This window comes from Dermacentor silvarum, chromosome 2, assembly GCF_013339745.2.
Source record: "Dermacentor silvarum isolate Dsil-2018 chromosome 2, BIME_Dsil_1.4, whole genome shotgun sequence".
NCBI classification, from domain to species: Eukaryota; Metazoa; Arthropoda; class Arachnida; order Ixodida; family Ixodidae; genus Dermacentor; species Dermacentor silvarum.
In genome coordinates this window covers 70,557,357-70,573,084 of record NC_051155.1, presented here as the reverse complement: position 1 = coordinate 70,573,084, position 15,728 = coordinate 70,557,357, and the positions used below count along the sequence as shown (strand labels likewise).

The 15,728-nt window shown below is 45.4% G+C and overlaps 1 protein-coding gene across 1 annotated transcript; it reads left to right on the top strand.

The window, feature by feature from the left end:
* The first annotated feature begins 1,135 nt into the window (after positions 1-1,135).
* Positions 1,136-8,339, top strand: LOC125943456 (uncharacterized). Its single transcript, XM_049662782.1, has 2 exons — positions 1,136-1,232; positions 7,875-8,339. Exons 1-2 carry the CDS (start codon positions 1,152-1,154, stop codon positions 8,337-8,339), a joined length of 546 nt encoding a protein of 181 aa, XP_049518739.1. The 5' UTR covers positions 1,136-1,151.
* Positions 8,340-15,728: the final 7,389 nt, after the last annotated feature.

Sequence of the window (15,728 nt, the reverse complement as noted above, 5' to 3'; positions counted from 1 at the left end):
ACGCGGCTAGTTACCCGCGGCAGCCATGCTTCCATCAACGTTGTTCAGTATTTGCGCATGTGTACAAGATCAGCCCTGGTGGTGTTAGCCAGCCTGTGTCTGTGCATGCGTAACATCCAAGGGAAACAATTCCACCGCTCATCTCATGCATGCACATGAGTAACCCATAAAGCTAATTACAGCACCGCCAGCACGATAGCTTAACAGAAAATCAACGGACGCATTATGCTGAAGATGTGGCTCCAGCTCCCATCCAACGGCATGCAAGTTGTCGTTTTCTCCCCAATTATTTCCATTTTCTTTATAACTTCTGCATATTCATATTAAAAAAAAGAAAAAGAAATAATTATTTTTCATGTCCTTTCCCTGGATTCGTTGTCTGTTTGCTTCGCATGGTTATCGCAAACACCAGCTGCTCTTTCTCTCGAAAGTTCTTCCAGATAACTTCGAACTAGATCAACTTTCATAGAGTCATCTTTGCTTAATGAAAGTGATAATAGTGAGCGGACGCTGTTAATTTGATTCATTTAGATCAGAAAGGAAATACAAGAATCCATGCAAAATAAGAAAATCAAAAGTAGAAACTATCTCTTGAAATTAGACGCCTAGGTTATTTTTACTTTCTGATAAGATATGGGCAAGCAAGAAGTTTCTGAAGCACGAATCAATGTCGATGCGATTTTAATTCGAAAGCTTGTGTGAGTGAGTGCATCAGCCATACTCGATGTGGATTAGTGGCTGAGTAAGTTAGCTAGCGTGTTCCTTTTAAATTATATAATTTGCTCTGCGGTCGTCATATAGCTTTCCTATTTGTTAGTCAGCGCAAGCAGTTTAATTTGCTGCTTTGCTTCCTAATACGTTTCCACCAAACCATGTAACCCTTGTGCTTTGATTCTCTATGGAAGAGGCTTACGATTTAAGACAAGTACTGAGCATCTCTTGCTGCGCTAACGGATGGTAAGATTTCGCTGCGGACAACAGTCTTTGCTCGAGCAGCAAACTTCAGTTATTTATTTTGCACGATTAATAAACTAGCGGCAGACGGAATTCACGACACCGCTCAACTCTATTCGCAGGTGATAGGCATGGCGTCTCTGTTGGGCAGAGCGCACACGGCCATTGGTAGTACGCCAGTTCCGGAATGGGCGAATATGACCGAAATGGGGGTTTTTGGCACCATTGTGGTCATCGTCGGAGCCTTTGTCCTCCTCACTTTGGCCGAAAATCGTTACGTGAGTGTGCATAAAAATGCTCGCATTCTCGCCTCATTTGCTGTTTTCCTTAATGTTCCCATTCGGTTTTATAATTTCAGCCAATACAGTCACTTTTCCAAGAGGTACAAAACACCTGTGCAGAGTCGAAAATTTTACAGGTCTAATATGTTACGGTCTACGTTACGGTCATCTATGTTACGGTAATCTATGTTAGGGTCTAATATTCAATAGTGGTATAATTTGGGAAACTTTCTTTCAAAATTGAAGGGAGGTAAATGAGACATCCACCCAATCGTAGCAATTGCTACAAAGGAAACCGATACGGGTTCCTCAAAAGAAAAGCCTCGCAGTTGAAGAAAAATTCGTCCTGGAACGGGGCTCGAACCCGGGACCACCGCCTTTACGGGCAGCCGCTCTACCATCTGAGCTAACCAGGCGGCTAACAGATGGCAGGGCGAACTCTCCACCTAGCGGGTTTCCGCTGAACTATTACGTCTTTCAAAATTTTATTTTATATTTTTTAAGGGGTATCAACCACATCCTTACAACTAAGCGCGAGAACAGTATAAGAACTTTTCATTACCGGTGCGGTTGCACTGCCTTTCGTTTAACAGCCGCTCCCGTTCAAGGCAACGAAATATGGGACCGCGTCAAAGCCTATTTTAAGTTAATGCAGATTTAGAGAAACCTCCGCACAAAATTTTTCGTTTGAAATACGAACGGAAGCGTCACAAGAAGCTTGCAAGAATACCCGTTGTGGCACTGAAACTGAAAAAAAAAAAGCCCGGCAACACCGTTGCGAGACGCGACGCATGACCTAGGATGCGGCTTCTAGGCATCGCCTCCGAGATTGCAACGGCGCACCGGTGCAATCTCTGAGGCCACGCTGCTGTGTAGCGTAGTCACCGCGGCTGCCGCAGGAGTCCCCGACGAGCCCTCTCTGATTGGTCTATGTGGTTCTCCAGGCACGGCGACGCGACCCAACTACAGCACCCGGCGACTGCGGCGCGCAGCAAAACCTCGGATGCGGCGTGCTCAAGAGTGACGTCATAGCTACACTTAATTCAGTGTTGACATTTTAGTTTAGACACAATTTCAACTTTGTAAATCAATATAAGCTACTTGTTCTGCTCGTCAAAATATTCTGAGAAACGTTTCGCCTAACGTCACCAGTGAAAAAACAAGCTCCGATAAAAATATATGCGCGATTTGAAGACCATGCATACATGCAGCAAGTTGGTGTCAAATTTGACGTTCCATGGCTCAAACCGTCGCTGCTTAGTTCATTGAACTCGGTGACACTGTTTTGAATGTCGTAGCGCAGTGATAAAAAAAGCATATGAGTATAAAGCAGCCGAATAAAATGCGGCAGATAATGGATTTTCTACGCCAGTACGAGATTTACGTTATATATAATAGACACAACAACAAATTAACAGCAGGCAGCAAGCAAGTGAAACGGGAGTAAGCAGATGGTTCATAAACATTTGCAATAAAGCGCCTAGCGAGTGATTCTTGGAGTGTGCGTCGTATACCTCATTTCAATTTCAATTTTATTATGCACACATAGAATATACATAGTTTTGAAAACTAGTTGGGCCCATAGCCAAAGGCTAGTTGCTGGTCCAATAAAAGAGTACAGTAAGGCAAATACTGGTACTAACATTATACCGTATAGTTACAGCATAATTACATTACAGGAATAAGTACATCATTTACGTACACGTATTATTTTCACGCATTTAACAAACAAATATAAATACAAACACTTTAGGTACTAAAACACCCAATTGCCGCAAATATGTATGGTCACCAAGCTAGTACAGCTAAAATAGTTGACCAGCGACAGATTGAAAAAATAAAAAACCTCTGCCTTTAGCAATTGCTGGCCCTTGGAGAGATCGCGCGCAACCACGAACTTCGTCGTTCTCGCCTCAAGGGGCCAGTGTCATCACGTGCCAACTTCTTTCGCGTCTATATATTTGCAAGCTATAGTAAGAATCTTATCAATAGGTTTGCATCAGAATGAATCACAGAGTGTACTACCAAATTTGTAAAATGACTAATTATAAGAGTAGAGAGAACATTATCAATAACATCACAATTATTATTCAGGCCAAGAAAGTATTTCTTATGCATTGAAGAAAAATTGTTCCCCTGTCTTATTTCTACTGGGAGTTTATTTCAAACTTCGGGCCCCCAAACTGAATGAAACGCTCACCGTAAACATTCGTAGTAGGAGGAAGATTTACTGTCGGTTCGCGGGTCATTCAACTATTCGAGAGAAGTTCTGTGTTCTTGTGCAAACTTCTAAAGTTAGCCACGAGTATACGATGTGATCATTATTAGGTTTTCCAGAATTTTTAAAAATTGCCGTCCACAGATAGCAAGAAACTTTTAGTTGAGCTCGATTAATTGAATAGGCGGACATTACTAGCACGACAAATAGAAACACATATTCAACGAATTAGCAAGAACTTAATAATTAATTTCCTAATTAAATATTTTACTGCACACATTCAAGTTTACAAATTGTTTGCAAGAAGTATGTACTTAAAATAAATCTCCAGTTTGACCCCGCTACGAGGTATTATTTCCCAAAATGTGAAATGAAACAGACTTGCGTTTCAGTTAGTTTTAACACTTAAGGGTTAAGGGCCCCGTGTCGCAGAAAATCCGTTGTCGGCGTCGGCGGCGTTGTCCGTCAGAGAAAATTATATTTAGGTATATGTATATGCCACGCCTTGCTATATGACATGCCGTCTAAGCCGGTTATATTGCCACACCATTCTATCACTGCTGTAGTTCATACCTTGTCCTACATTCTTGACAAAGTTATTCCTCATCATTTTGATAATGACAGCCAACAAACAAATGTCATGAAAGAAAAAACCGACAGCGCATGCCCTTTATATAGGTTTATTCTTCTCAGAGTAGAACATTAGAAGTGCGAAAAAATAACAGAAAACTGAAAATTATTAATTTTTTTGGTGGGGCCGAGCACTACCTCCGGGTTCGCCACATGCAAGAGGCCGCGTTTCTATGCAGAAAGTTCGCGTTCTTGCCTAGCGTTCACCGGTAGCGTGTCCCGGTAAACATAACGGTTACATAAGCTGGAGTTGCCCGGAAGCGCGGAGAAGCAGTTAGGGATCTTTGAATATTATCGCGTTCCAGGTGAAGCTTAAGCGTCCTCCATGTTTTTGTGCTTCAATGCATAAAAGAGCCTGTTAATAATAAAGTAAGTTGAACAAAAGTGCATTTTTACGGCGAGTTTGATGGCGCATATCTCCATACCGATGTCATTCTGGAATTCCTTCCAAGTAGACACGCCTTGCCAGCTCATCGGCTACAATTTGTAAGTTGCAATATGCGCCGTAAAATAATTAATTCGGAAGTTATTTAGTGAACTTCTTTAATAACTTCAATATGTGTTTCAACTTATCGTGCAAGCAATGTCCGCCTGTCTGAATAATCCAGCTCAAGAACTAGAATTGTTTTATGCAGCAGGCGATACTTTAAAATTCCGGAAAACTTAAAAAAATGATCAACCCGCATTTCTGGCATCTCGGAATAACCACACTTTGAGCCCAGTTGGCTCGCCTAGAGGTATCCATCAAATAGAATTATATGTTCCCATCGACTACGTATGTGCAGTAGTTTGGTGACAGTGGGGCCACACTATGGTTATGTATGTATGCATGTATGTATGTATGTATGTATGTATGTATGTATGTATGTATGTATGTATGTATGTATGTATGTATGTATGTATGTATCTATGTATGTGGCTTACATTGCTAAACTGTATCAGTATCTATGTAGATAAGAGCTTAGCGCATTGATGTACAAAAAATTCCGCAGCATGTTACACTCCAGTGACACGTGAAGGCCAAAGCCTGCTGCACATCTGGTAAAGCCCCCTCTCACATCGTCATGTTGCTGCTTTCGCAGTTCGGCTTCTTCGGCTCGTTTTCGACGCTAGCTGTGGCTTCGCGCGCTCGTATAGCGGGGTCAGGCTCGCACCGACGACGTTTCTCTTCGACATTACGTTGGATCCTTTAGGCAGGGGAAAGCACCACTCGCGGTCGAACGACTTCCTCCCGCCGCTTCGCACGTCGCAACCTTGTTTCTAGATTGGCAAGCATCCTCGGCCGTATCCGACTTCCGAGGGCCTCGTGCATATGGAAGCTGCACTACGCTGCACACGCTAGCACAACGCGAAAGACGAAGCACGTAACTGACACACTAATACAACGCGCAAGACAAAGCACGTAACTACGTCACCGAGTCAAATCAGCGCGTACAGCGCGTCGTAATTGCAGCCTCCGCGATCAACTAGAAAACATTTTCAGCAGGGGAAAGCACCACTCGCCAGCGTCCCTTCGAATGCTGTCGGCGTCGTAACGCGTTCACTGTCTGTCATAATGCAGTACTTCTCTTTTCTGCTCGTAGGCGGCGGCACCGCCCCGAGCAAGAGCGCGGGTCCTCCCGCCGCTTCGCACGTCGCACCTTGTTTTGTGGAACTTTTTCTTCTGGTTTCTTTCTTTGTAGATTGGCAAGCATCCCCCGGCATAAAACACTTTCGGTTAAAAAGTTCCGTGTTACACTCCGACACGTGAAAGCCAAGCCTCTGCACATCTGGTAAAGCCCCCTCTCACATCGCATGTTGCTGCTTTCGCAGTTCGGCTTCTTCGGCTCGTTTTCGACGCTAGCTGTGGCTTCGCGCGCTCGTATAGCGGGGTCAGGCTCGCACCGACGACGTTTCTCTTCGACATTACGTTGGATCCTTTAGGCAGGGGAAAGCACCACTCGCGGTCGAACGACTTGCTCCCGCCGCTTCGCACGTCGCACCTTGTTTCTAGATTGGCAAGCATCCTCGGCCGTATCCGACTTCCGAGGCCTACCAAGCAATCCTCTAGGCCCCGTGCGAGCGTCCTCCATCGCCGTGTCTCCTTGCGCAGTCGACTGTCGCCACAACCGCTGCCACCGCCGCGTTACGTCAGCGACGCAACGCCTGTTTTTCTATTTCTTTCTGCGCGCGCCGAACGTTCCCCCCTCGACTCGCCGCTCGCTCAAAGAAGGTCACGTGTTTTTTTGTTTTTTTTTTAACCACTCGACTACACCCGGCGACAACTTTCTCCGGCAGTCCATCAAAAACTACAGAGCCGAAGTACACATTTTTTCTGCGCTTCCGCATGTAGTCCACGAATGTAAGAAGCTCGAAGCTACTGAGGGTGAAAGAAATCGTACCAGTTATTATTTGAAATGATTTGTTCAAGATTTATTTCATAAGAAATAAAAAAAGCGTGCTGAGGAAGGGGAGTTCCGTTACTTGCTGTTCTTAGTTTTTGCTTTCTGGTGACCATGTCTGGTTTCTCTGGTCCTGTAAACCGCCAGCAAAACGGCGGCACTACTTGGCGTAGTAACACAAGAGCAGAAGCTTCGAACGTGCGAGCTTTCGCTGTGCTGCCACAGAAAGTTGTCCTCAGGTTAAAGACGCCGCGTTTTTATTTGTTTTTTTAGGGCCATTGCACAACGAGCCACTTAAGGCGTTCGCCTTAAGACTCAGGAACAAGGGCTGAATTTACAATACGCCTAATATTCTTACTAAGTAGTGTTCAAAAATATCATAAAAGACAACATGCGTCCAGTGGGAGCCCAACGCGCAGCCTCCGCAAAACTCGTACGATGCTCTATGCACTGATCTATATATTGCGGCGATTGTGCCCTTGTGCACTTTCATAACTATTTGTGTAATGTAATCTACATGGCACATGTACCATGAGCCAGCGCAACTTGCGACCACGGCGGCGTGACGACAAACCATTTAACATTATGCATGGATGCAACGCAAATGCAAGTCACAGGGCACAGAAAGATGCCAGGAGGACAAGCCTTACGTTTCTGTGTCCTGTGTGTTGAATTTGCACTGAAACCAAGCACTATATGAATGTCGCGAGCTAGAGAAATCCATCACGGTTGTGAAAACCGGAAGTGTCGCGTAGTATGTTAGCATATAGTGTATATATCTAACTGCGAGTCTGCCGAAAGGTCGTCGTATAGAAACAGAATATTTCACAAAATTGGTCAAGGCCTTCGCAGTAACACCTCGCAGATGTAGAATATTGAAATTTTTGCGCAAAGGCTCCACACTGTAAAGTAAAGAAAGGACATAGATTGAACAGCGACGCTTCTAAAGTAATTCTGGACAAACGCCAGTATATACATATAATGTCATTAGTTTTGAATTTGCGTATATCGAATTCGGCGCGATTTTCATGAATGCCTAACCTTTTGAATCTAAAAGGGGTACATTAAAATGTAGGCACTTCCCAATTAGCTTGTAAACTTCCCTCAAGGCTCTAATAAAACGTTATTTAGGAACCCTTGTTAATTCTAGTGTTTACACCTCAAGCATGTGTGTGTGTGTGTGTGTGTGTGTGTGTGTGTGTGTGTGTGTGCGTGCGTGCGTGCGTGCGTGCAGTTGTGTCTGTTTGTGCGTGCATGTGTGTGCGTGTGTATGAGAACACTGCAAAATTCCTCAGGCTTATGTGTCCAACAACGACATTAAACCCAAGTAGCCCAACTTGCAGTATACAATGCAAAGCATTTCTGCAAAAATTGCATCACAATAATCACATATTTCCCTGCACATTTCAGGACCTCTACTCGGCCATGGAGCCCCAGTCAGGCTTTGGTCCCAAGGAACCGGAGGTTTACCAACGCTACCTGACCTTCCTGGCCAGTCGCAACGCACTGCCGACTGAAAAGTTGCGCCGTCGTTCAGAACAGACACACACAGAAACCCCCTTCACCATAGCATCGTCAGGACAGCAGGCTGGGGAGGCCGGAGCTGACACCGTGGCCTCAACTGCTCCTTGCACTCCACCTGAAGTCGAGATGCGCGGGCAAGACGGTATCACTACGTGGCCTGCTCCGGATGCGCTTGATGACCCGGCTACGCGTCACAGTGCCACCGAAGAAGAGGAACGACATTCAGCCTTGCCAGTGACATACGCCACGTCTATGGGAGCAGATCCTAGCACGGCAGCAACGTTTATCGACGGGAAAGACTCCGCATCTTCCAATGATCAAGAGAAGCACGTGAAACAACTAGATCGGTGAATGAAGCGAGATTAGGACAGCGTGTGCTTTTGTTTTCTTTAGATGGTGGCATTTCCTCGTTTGTTTTTGTCGCGTGTTTTTTTTTTTTTCATTTCACCCGTATATAAGGGATAAACTTTTGTCCGTACAGTGCAAACGAGATGGAGTAGCGATTGCTGGAGAAGCCATCATGTCGATCTCTGGAAAAAATTCGCGGGACGTTCATTTTTGTCCTCCACCAAACCGCATAGCCTACAACAAGATTTAAGCAAATTAACTGCAGATCTCTAAATTACATACTTTTGCGATACAAAAGCACTGACTAACAGATAATCAATCAGGTAAGCCATGAAAAAATCATTTATTATTGCCCAGTAAAAACCCTAAGGTCTCAGAGCAAGCCAAAGCATACAGTAAAACAAAATACGTACAATATAACGAAACGAAAAACAGACGGAATAAAGCTTGGCATAAAGCGATGAAACAAGCAATAAATATATTATGACCATTATGAGAAGGACAGCTTACAACAACAAAACGCAAGGTACGTTTATAGACAAAGGCGGAGAAAAGGACATGAACAAAGTGTGGAACTAACTTATGATACAAAAACACAAAGTTCGAAAGAAAAACGACATGAAAAATATAAGGATTAAAGAAAAATATCATATAGGTATTTTATTCTGTAGTACGTTTAGTGTTGACTTTTGCTTCCTGATGATCTTGCGCAGAAGACGAAGCACGATATAAATTGCAAGTTCGGGACCGATGACAATATCATGATCGACATTCACATTGACATCCGCCTTACGGCTTTTCTTTCTTGTCGTTCATTTTTCTTATCATTGCCATTTTCCCCTAGCCAAGTGCAATGTAGCCAACTGGGCACGCCCTTGTAACCTTTCTGGCTTTCCCTTTTCGTTTCTCTGTTTTCAACTGAAACCGAAGGTCAGCGCAATTACGTCGGTAACGAAATGATGGCAATGACGATAACCTAACAGTACTAGAAGAAGAGGCAGCACTGCTATTAGGAAAGCGCTGATTTTATATGCTTAGTAACTTATAAAATACGTAAGCATTCTTTGGGTACTTCACACGCTTTTCAGGGGCTATATATATATCGATGTATATTTGTAACCAACTCTTTCCCCGCCTACCTGGGTCTTTGGGTAATCCGTGATCGAATGGGTAGCGCATCCGGCTCCCGCGCGGAGGGAACAGGGTTCGAAACCAGCCATAAAATCAACTTCTGTCACTGAGTATTTTGACGATGTGTAACATGCGTGCCGCTCCTCAACGCACCTCTTTCATGCCGGCATGGATCACCGTATAGATGCGGTACGGGGTATGATAGATAGATAAACTTTAATTCAAAGATAGTTTTGTCTTGCCCCAATGGGGCATCGCTAATGGTCGGGGCCCCTAGTCCAGGGCTCCGCTGGCTCTTGCCATCTTCTCTGCTCTCCGGATCAGCTTGAGCTGGTCGTCGAGGGCCGAGCTGGACAGCAGTGCCTCCCATTGCTCCGTCGTGGTGTTCGTGTCATGGTGTTCTATGTTGTGTAGCGTGCGCTCCCACATAATGTGGTATAGGGTTGGTGTGGCCCCACACCACGGGCATTCGTCCCTGTAGGCTGTGGGGTGCATGCGATGTAATATGTGTAGGTTCGTTTAAAGCCTGTCTGGAGCCTACGCCAGGCAGCGGCATCCTCCGTCTTTAGTATTCGATGGGGTGGGGGATATCGCAAGCGACTCCCTCTGTGGTAGTTCAGGATTGCTGAATACTCGGGGTCAACTGGGTCAGGGTCATCTGCAGTCGGCGTGATGAGTGCTCGGTTATGTGCAAATTCTCGAGCTGCTCTGTCGGCATACAGGTTACCCGTGATGGCAGCGTGACCCGGTGTCCAAATGATGGTTTGGATGGTGTTGTCGTCAGTGTCCTCCTTGGGTATTTGGGCTAGGACTTGTGCCGCAGGTCTTGCGATTCTTCCCTGTAGGAAGTTGCGGCAGGCCTGCTGGGAGTCCGTGAAGATGGTAAGTGGTTTGCTTGCGTGTTGGCCTTCGCGGATGGCTAACGCGATGGCCAGCTCTTCGGCTTCCGTGATCGTGCAGGGGCGGGTCGGTGCACTGGAGGTGACGTGGCCGCGGCGGTCGCAGACCACTGTCACTGCGCCCTTTTTCTTCGTTCCGTACACAGCGGCGTCCGTAAAACGGGCCGTGGTATGGAACATGAATGTTTTCTCTATGTACTAGGCCCTCGCTTTCCTCCTTCCGGAGTTTAGGTTAGGGTCCATGTTGCGTGGTATTGGGGCAATGTGATACCTGTCCTGGACGTGACGAGGTATCATGCAGGTTTCTTGGGTTCGTATTGTTGTGGCTTTGAAGCCCAAGGTTTGTAGGACCTGCCGGCCCGTGTGAGTCCGCGCAAGTCCCTGTTGTTGTGAGACGTGAAGGGCTTCTGTGAGTTCGCTGAGGGTGTTGTGTAACCCCAGCACCAATAATTTCTCAGTCGATGTACTCATCGGCAGGCGGAGAGCGGTCTTGAAAGCCATCCTCAAGAGCGTGTTGGTCTGTTTCGTCTCGGATTGTGTGAGGTGGTAGTAGGGCAGGCTGTACGTGATTCTGCTCATCACCAGTCCTTTGACCAGTCGGCGGGTGTCCCCTTCACTCTTAGCAAATACCGGCTTAAATAACGCACATATAGCGGAAAGTAGATCAAAATTTCGACGCTTATAAATGGCTCACTGTAAGCGGCCTACTGCTTATGCGGCCTAATTTATGCGGCTCATGCTTATACGGCCGCCATTTAAACGGGCCATAATAGGGCCGCTTCGTGAAAGTCACGCATAACCCAAAATTTTTATGCGGTATTTCAGATCAAATCTTTCCGGCTTACTAAGCGGCGCAAAAATCTTACGCGGCCCATTGGGTATTTTTCTACGAAAAAATTATTTTAAGACAGGCGCCGTTCAGAGTGATCTTGCGCGCTGTTTCATAGACATTGCATAGAACCACAGCATAGGAAATCGATAGCACACAACACAAGCATGACAACGCACTTCACACAAACATGGGAACACTGGAAATCGAACCCGGGTACACCGCGTGAGAACCAAACACGCTAACCTCTGCTCCACATCACTACGCTGCCGCGGAGGACTCGCACAGGTATTTGTAGATACATTTGTGTTTCCGAGGCTGTCGTTTTATGTCAATCGTTCACTGTCGGCGATCAACCCCAGCAATTCCGGACATCGCCTTTAGTTCACAGCTTTTACACTACGTGGCGTACGGACCTTTAAGATTCAAAATTCGCGCGATGACGCACGAAGTGTACTGGACGATAACAAAATACGCGTTTGAACAAGAAAAGAAAAAAAAGGACCACGCCAACAGCTTTCACCGTCGAGCATGGACGAGCGCGAATCAGGAACGGCTGATCTGATAACCGTCGCGCATATAAGACGAGCGGCCAGCTAGTCTACTGTGAATCAGCAGTTTTGCTGCTATTGATGGGCGTTTAGAGGCTCAGCCCCGCTTCGAGAAAGCGGGTGCAGAATCTTGAAAGAGCGGCCTCCGCCCCCCCCCCCCCCCCGCCTTCCGGCCATCTTTTCCTCGTCCAACTTTTTGTCCGATCGAATCAAAAAAGCGAAAATGCCCTTTTGTCGCTTCATTTCTCGAAAGCTGATTCTAAAATCATAATGTAAGCTTGCTAAATGGTCGCGATGGGCGCATGTTTCAGGATATGCAGTCGCACGATTGACACCCTTAATCTCGGTTGGCCTCAGCTTACGAGTCCATTTGCGCATTTGCGTGCAGGTGCCTGGTCGAGTTATGTTCACTGCCACGGAATTTTTGTTTTTCGAAGGCGAAAGCCTTAGGTGCATTGCTATATTTTCGGTGCCATTGGCAGTGACCTCGGCGAAACCGCGCCGTAAAGAAAATGGCCGACGCCGCAAAGAGTAAAATCACGTCAACAAATGCTCGAATTGACGTCAGTTTTCTGAGGGAGGTTCCTGTGAACAAAGTAAATCAGTGGCTTCGTAAAGAAAATTTGCTACATTTCAGCCGAACACCTTTTCTAAGCTCTTGGTAAGCGACGGGTGTAAATGCAGAAAATCATCTGTAACTGGTCAGTGTTCAAAGACCTGCTTCACTGCACTGTGGCATAGCCAGAAATTTTGTTCGAAGAGTGGGGGGCTCACGTTACAGCGCGGCCTCCTCCTTAGAGAACTTATCGAGGGATCAAATAGATCAATGATAACTACATTGCCATTGCCAATGTCATAGTATATTAGAGACTGCAAACAAACTACTGAATGCTACCCACTGTCAAGTAAAATATGTATTTTTTCATAAAAGAATATATTAGCATGTTCCAAAAATTGTGGCAGAAATAACTGATATCAATGCTTCCGCGTTTTTTTGTCTATTCAATTAGTAAAGAAAATATCACACGAAGCAGCAAAGCAGTGCATACAGCTGGTGTGAAAAAAGTAAAGGCCATGAAAATAACTAGTTAAACACAAATATTTTGATAAATCCTTGTCATTAAAGAACCTTGTTTACTTTTTTGTACAGTCGCGAGCAGAAGTTTGGAGACCATGGCATCAGCAAAAAAATTAAATATATTCAAGCGCAGCTGCACGGCCCCGAATTGGCTTAATACGTTGTATTGTTCCATTACGCGCACGTAGGCTTGCGCTCTTGATTTCAGCCCGAATGCCCAGGCTGCGAAGGAAAAAAATAAAATCGTGGCAGCAGAGAGGCTCGGCCTTTCTGTACCGACGTGGGAGTGGCCCGCTACGTGGTGACGCGCGTTCCGAGAGACCGTAATAAAGTTTTATCATACGATCATACCATACCTTAGTCCACAAACTTTTGCTCGTGACTGTACATATGCAACCGCCAGAGAAAAACCTCAATAACGCTGTCCTTCGTTGCAATAGATTGCGCAATGAGCAGTTGTTACCGGTCGTGTATTGTAATTAGACCGATAATATAGTCGCAACAGTGAGTACATGTAAGAAGCAGGAGTTCTGCAAGATGTACATTAGTAATGCGAAAATAGAATGGAATATATAAGTGCGAAGATACAAGTTGATAAAGGGCACAAAAATGTCATGGTAACAAAATGCACTGTTTGTATACACAAAGCCTCGCAACAAGATGTTTAAATATATGCATAAGTATCCAATAAATCCAACGTATTTAAGCAAGCGTCACTGTATGTAATGCGTCAAACAAGACAAATAGACATGTTGCGCAGCCATACATAGTAGTAGCTTTACGTATAGAAAGACAGACGATCCAGGCAAGAACAAAACTATGATCGCAGAAATCGTGATATGTTCCGGAAGGACCGCCTGTTGGGCTAGTTGGTCTAACATAGTTACTTTCAGTTTGGCAGAACAGTTTGGTTCTCCTAGAAGCTGACAAGGAAGGTGGATTTGTTGTGATGCCGAAAGGCATGTTCAATGAAAAAGCCCAAGTGGCAGTGGACAAGAACTTTGTGGCTGTTTAAAAAAGTGCAGTGAGGTTTAGGACTAAGTTCATCAAATTTTGTAAGGACTTGGAAGTGAACGCTCTTGCTAGTGCCATTAGAAATAGTAAGGGGAACAGTCTGAAAGGTTTTCTTTTCTGTAAAAAAACATAAGGTCCCTTTCAGAACCATTGTGAGCGAAGGGTGGGGGGGGGGGGGGGGGGCTTGGCAAACGAATGTTAGTCAGTTTTTACTGAAGAGCCATAAGTGACTCACGGTGTTGATCCTTTCCGCGTGAGGAAATCTGAAGAAGTCTCTGAATATGTGAAACACAACGAGAGTATCGATTATGGTTTGTCTGTCGACGTTGAGTACTTGTTTTATTCAATACCTCAAGATAAGCTTTTAGTTGCTGTTAGGAAGCGCATTGAACAGAGTGGCGAATGCGATTTCCAAAACTCCGCTTGCTTGTCGGTTCATTGTTTAACGCTTTTAGAATGTTATCTTAGTGTAACATTTAGTGTTTTTAACGAGCAGCCTTCCTGCAACGTAGAGGAGTGTGCATTGGGTCTTGCGTGACTCCGATTCTATGCGACACATTTTTAGCTGATATTGACAGTGCGCTTAATTTGGCTTTTATTTGGGGGAAGGTATTCAAAGTGTTTCGGTACGTCGATGACTTTTAATTCTTTTAAGAAAGAGGACGGTTTCCCTGCCCCTGGGAGTATTTTAGATGTTTTATTCAAGCTGGGCAGGGTTTGAGTTCACTCATGAATTTCTTGGAACTGAGGGGTTACAATTCCTGGATCTCAGGCTGAAATTTAGTGTAGGCCATGTTCGCTGAGAGTACCTCCCACTGGTTAAGAAGTGTCCCCTGCCTTTTGACTCTGCCCACCCAAAATTGTAAAAAGGGGCATCGCATTACAATGTCTGGATGCTGCGCTCCGTAAGTCATGCCAGCATTCAATGCAGCATAGCTTTGACAATCAGATTGGTCGCCTTTTAGCAGCGGGATTCCCTGAGTTGCTTGTGTTGCGGTGGCCGAGTCTATCCTGCAGAGGGTAAAGAAGAGAGCTGGAGCGGAAAGGGCTGAGACCCAGCGATGGATGGCGAGACCCGTAGCCATGCTTTATATGCATCAGGTCTCGCACAACCTGAAGAAGGTCGCGAACAGGCATCGTATTCCTGTGGTCTTCACGGCTCCTAATAAGCTATCCAGGCTCTGCCCTCGAATTTGCGGTGACAGGAAAGGAGGTTGCCAAACCAGCCACGATAGCCGCTTCGTGGGGTGTGCGACAGGAGTGGTATACTCCATCCCGTTGTTGTGCGGGAAGGTGTACATCGGCCAAACCGAACGGTGCATAACAACCGGCTCAGGGAGCATGCGCTAAAAGTTAAGAAAGAAGAGGACAAGTATTCTCATTTGGTTGCCCACATCATTACGTGTGGTTGCAAGGCACGATTTTATGAGACCACTATCTTAGGCAAATCAACACACTACAACGGCTCGAGTGGCTCTAGAAGCATTCTACATCCACAAGAACTCAGATATTTGTATAAGCGTAGCGCCAATTCTTTTGCCCAGTGCCGAACTGAACTATTTGAACTCTGTTGCCCGAGGCTGAAAGTACTGTTAACTTTTTAGATTTCTTTTATCACCTCGCATGGGAAAGGGACGTGACACTGGTGTACGTGGTTCACCTTATAAATCGGAGGGTTTGTTGACTGAAATAAACGGTTGGTAGTAGCGCTCGTCCGCATCTGTCGTGTCTTCGTGTGTGTTGAGCGTACTTTTTTTGCGCTATGTCTGAAAGTAACTCGTGATATGTACTTGGGCCATGCGGCCGTTGCGACAGCACCATATGGGTAGATAATAGAGGAATATGCAGAAATCAGTACGAAAATGTATAATATAACTGCCTGCAGAGCGG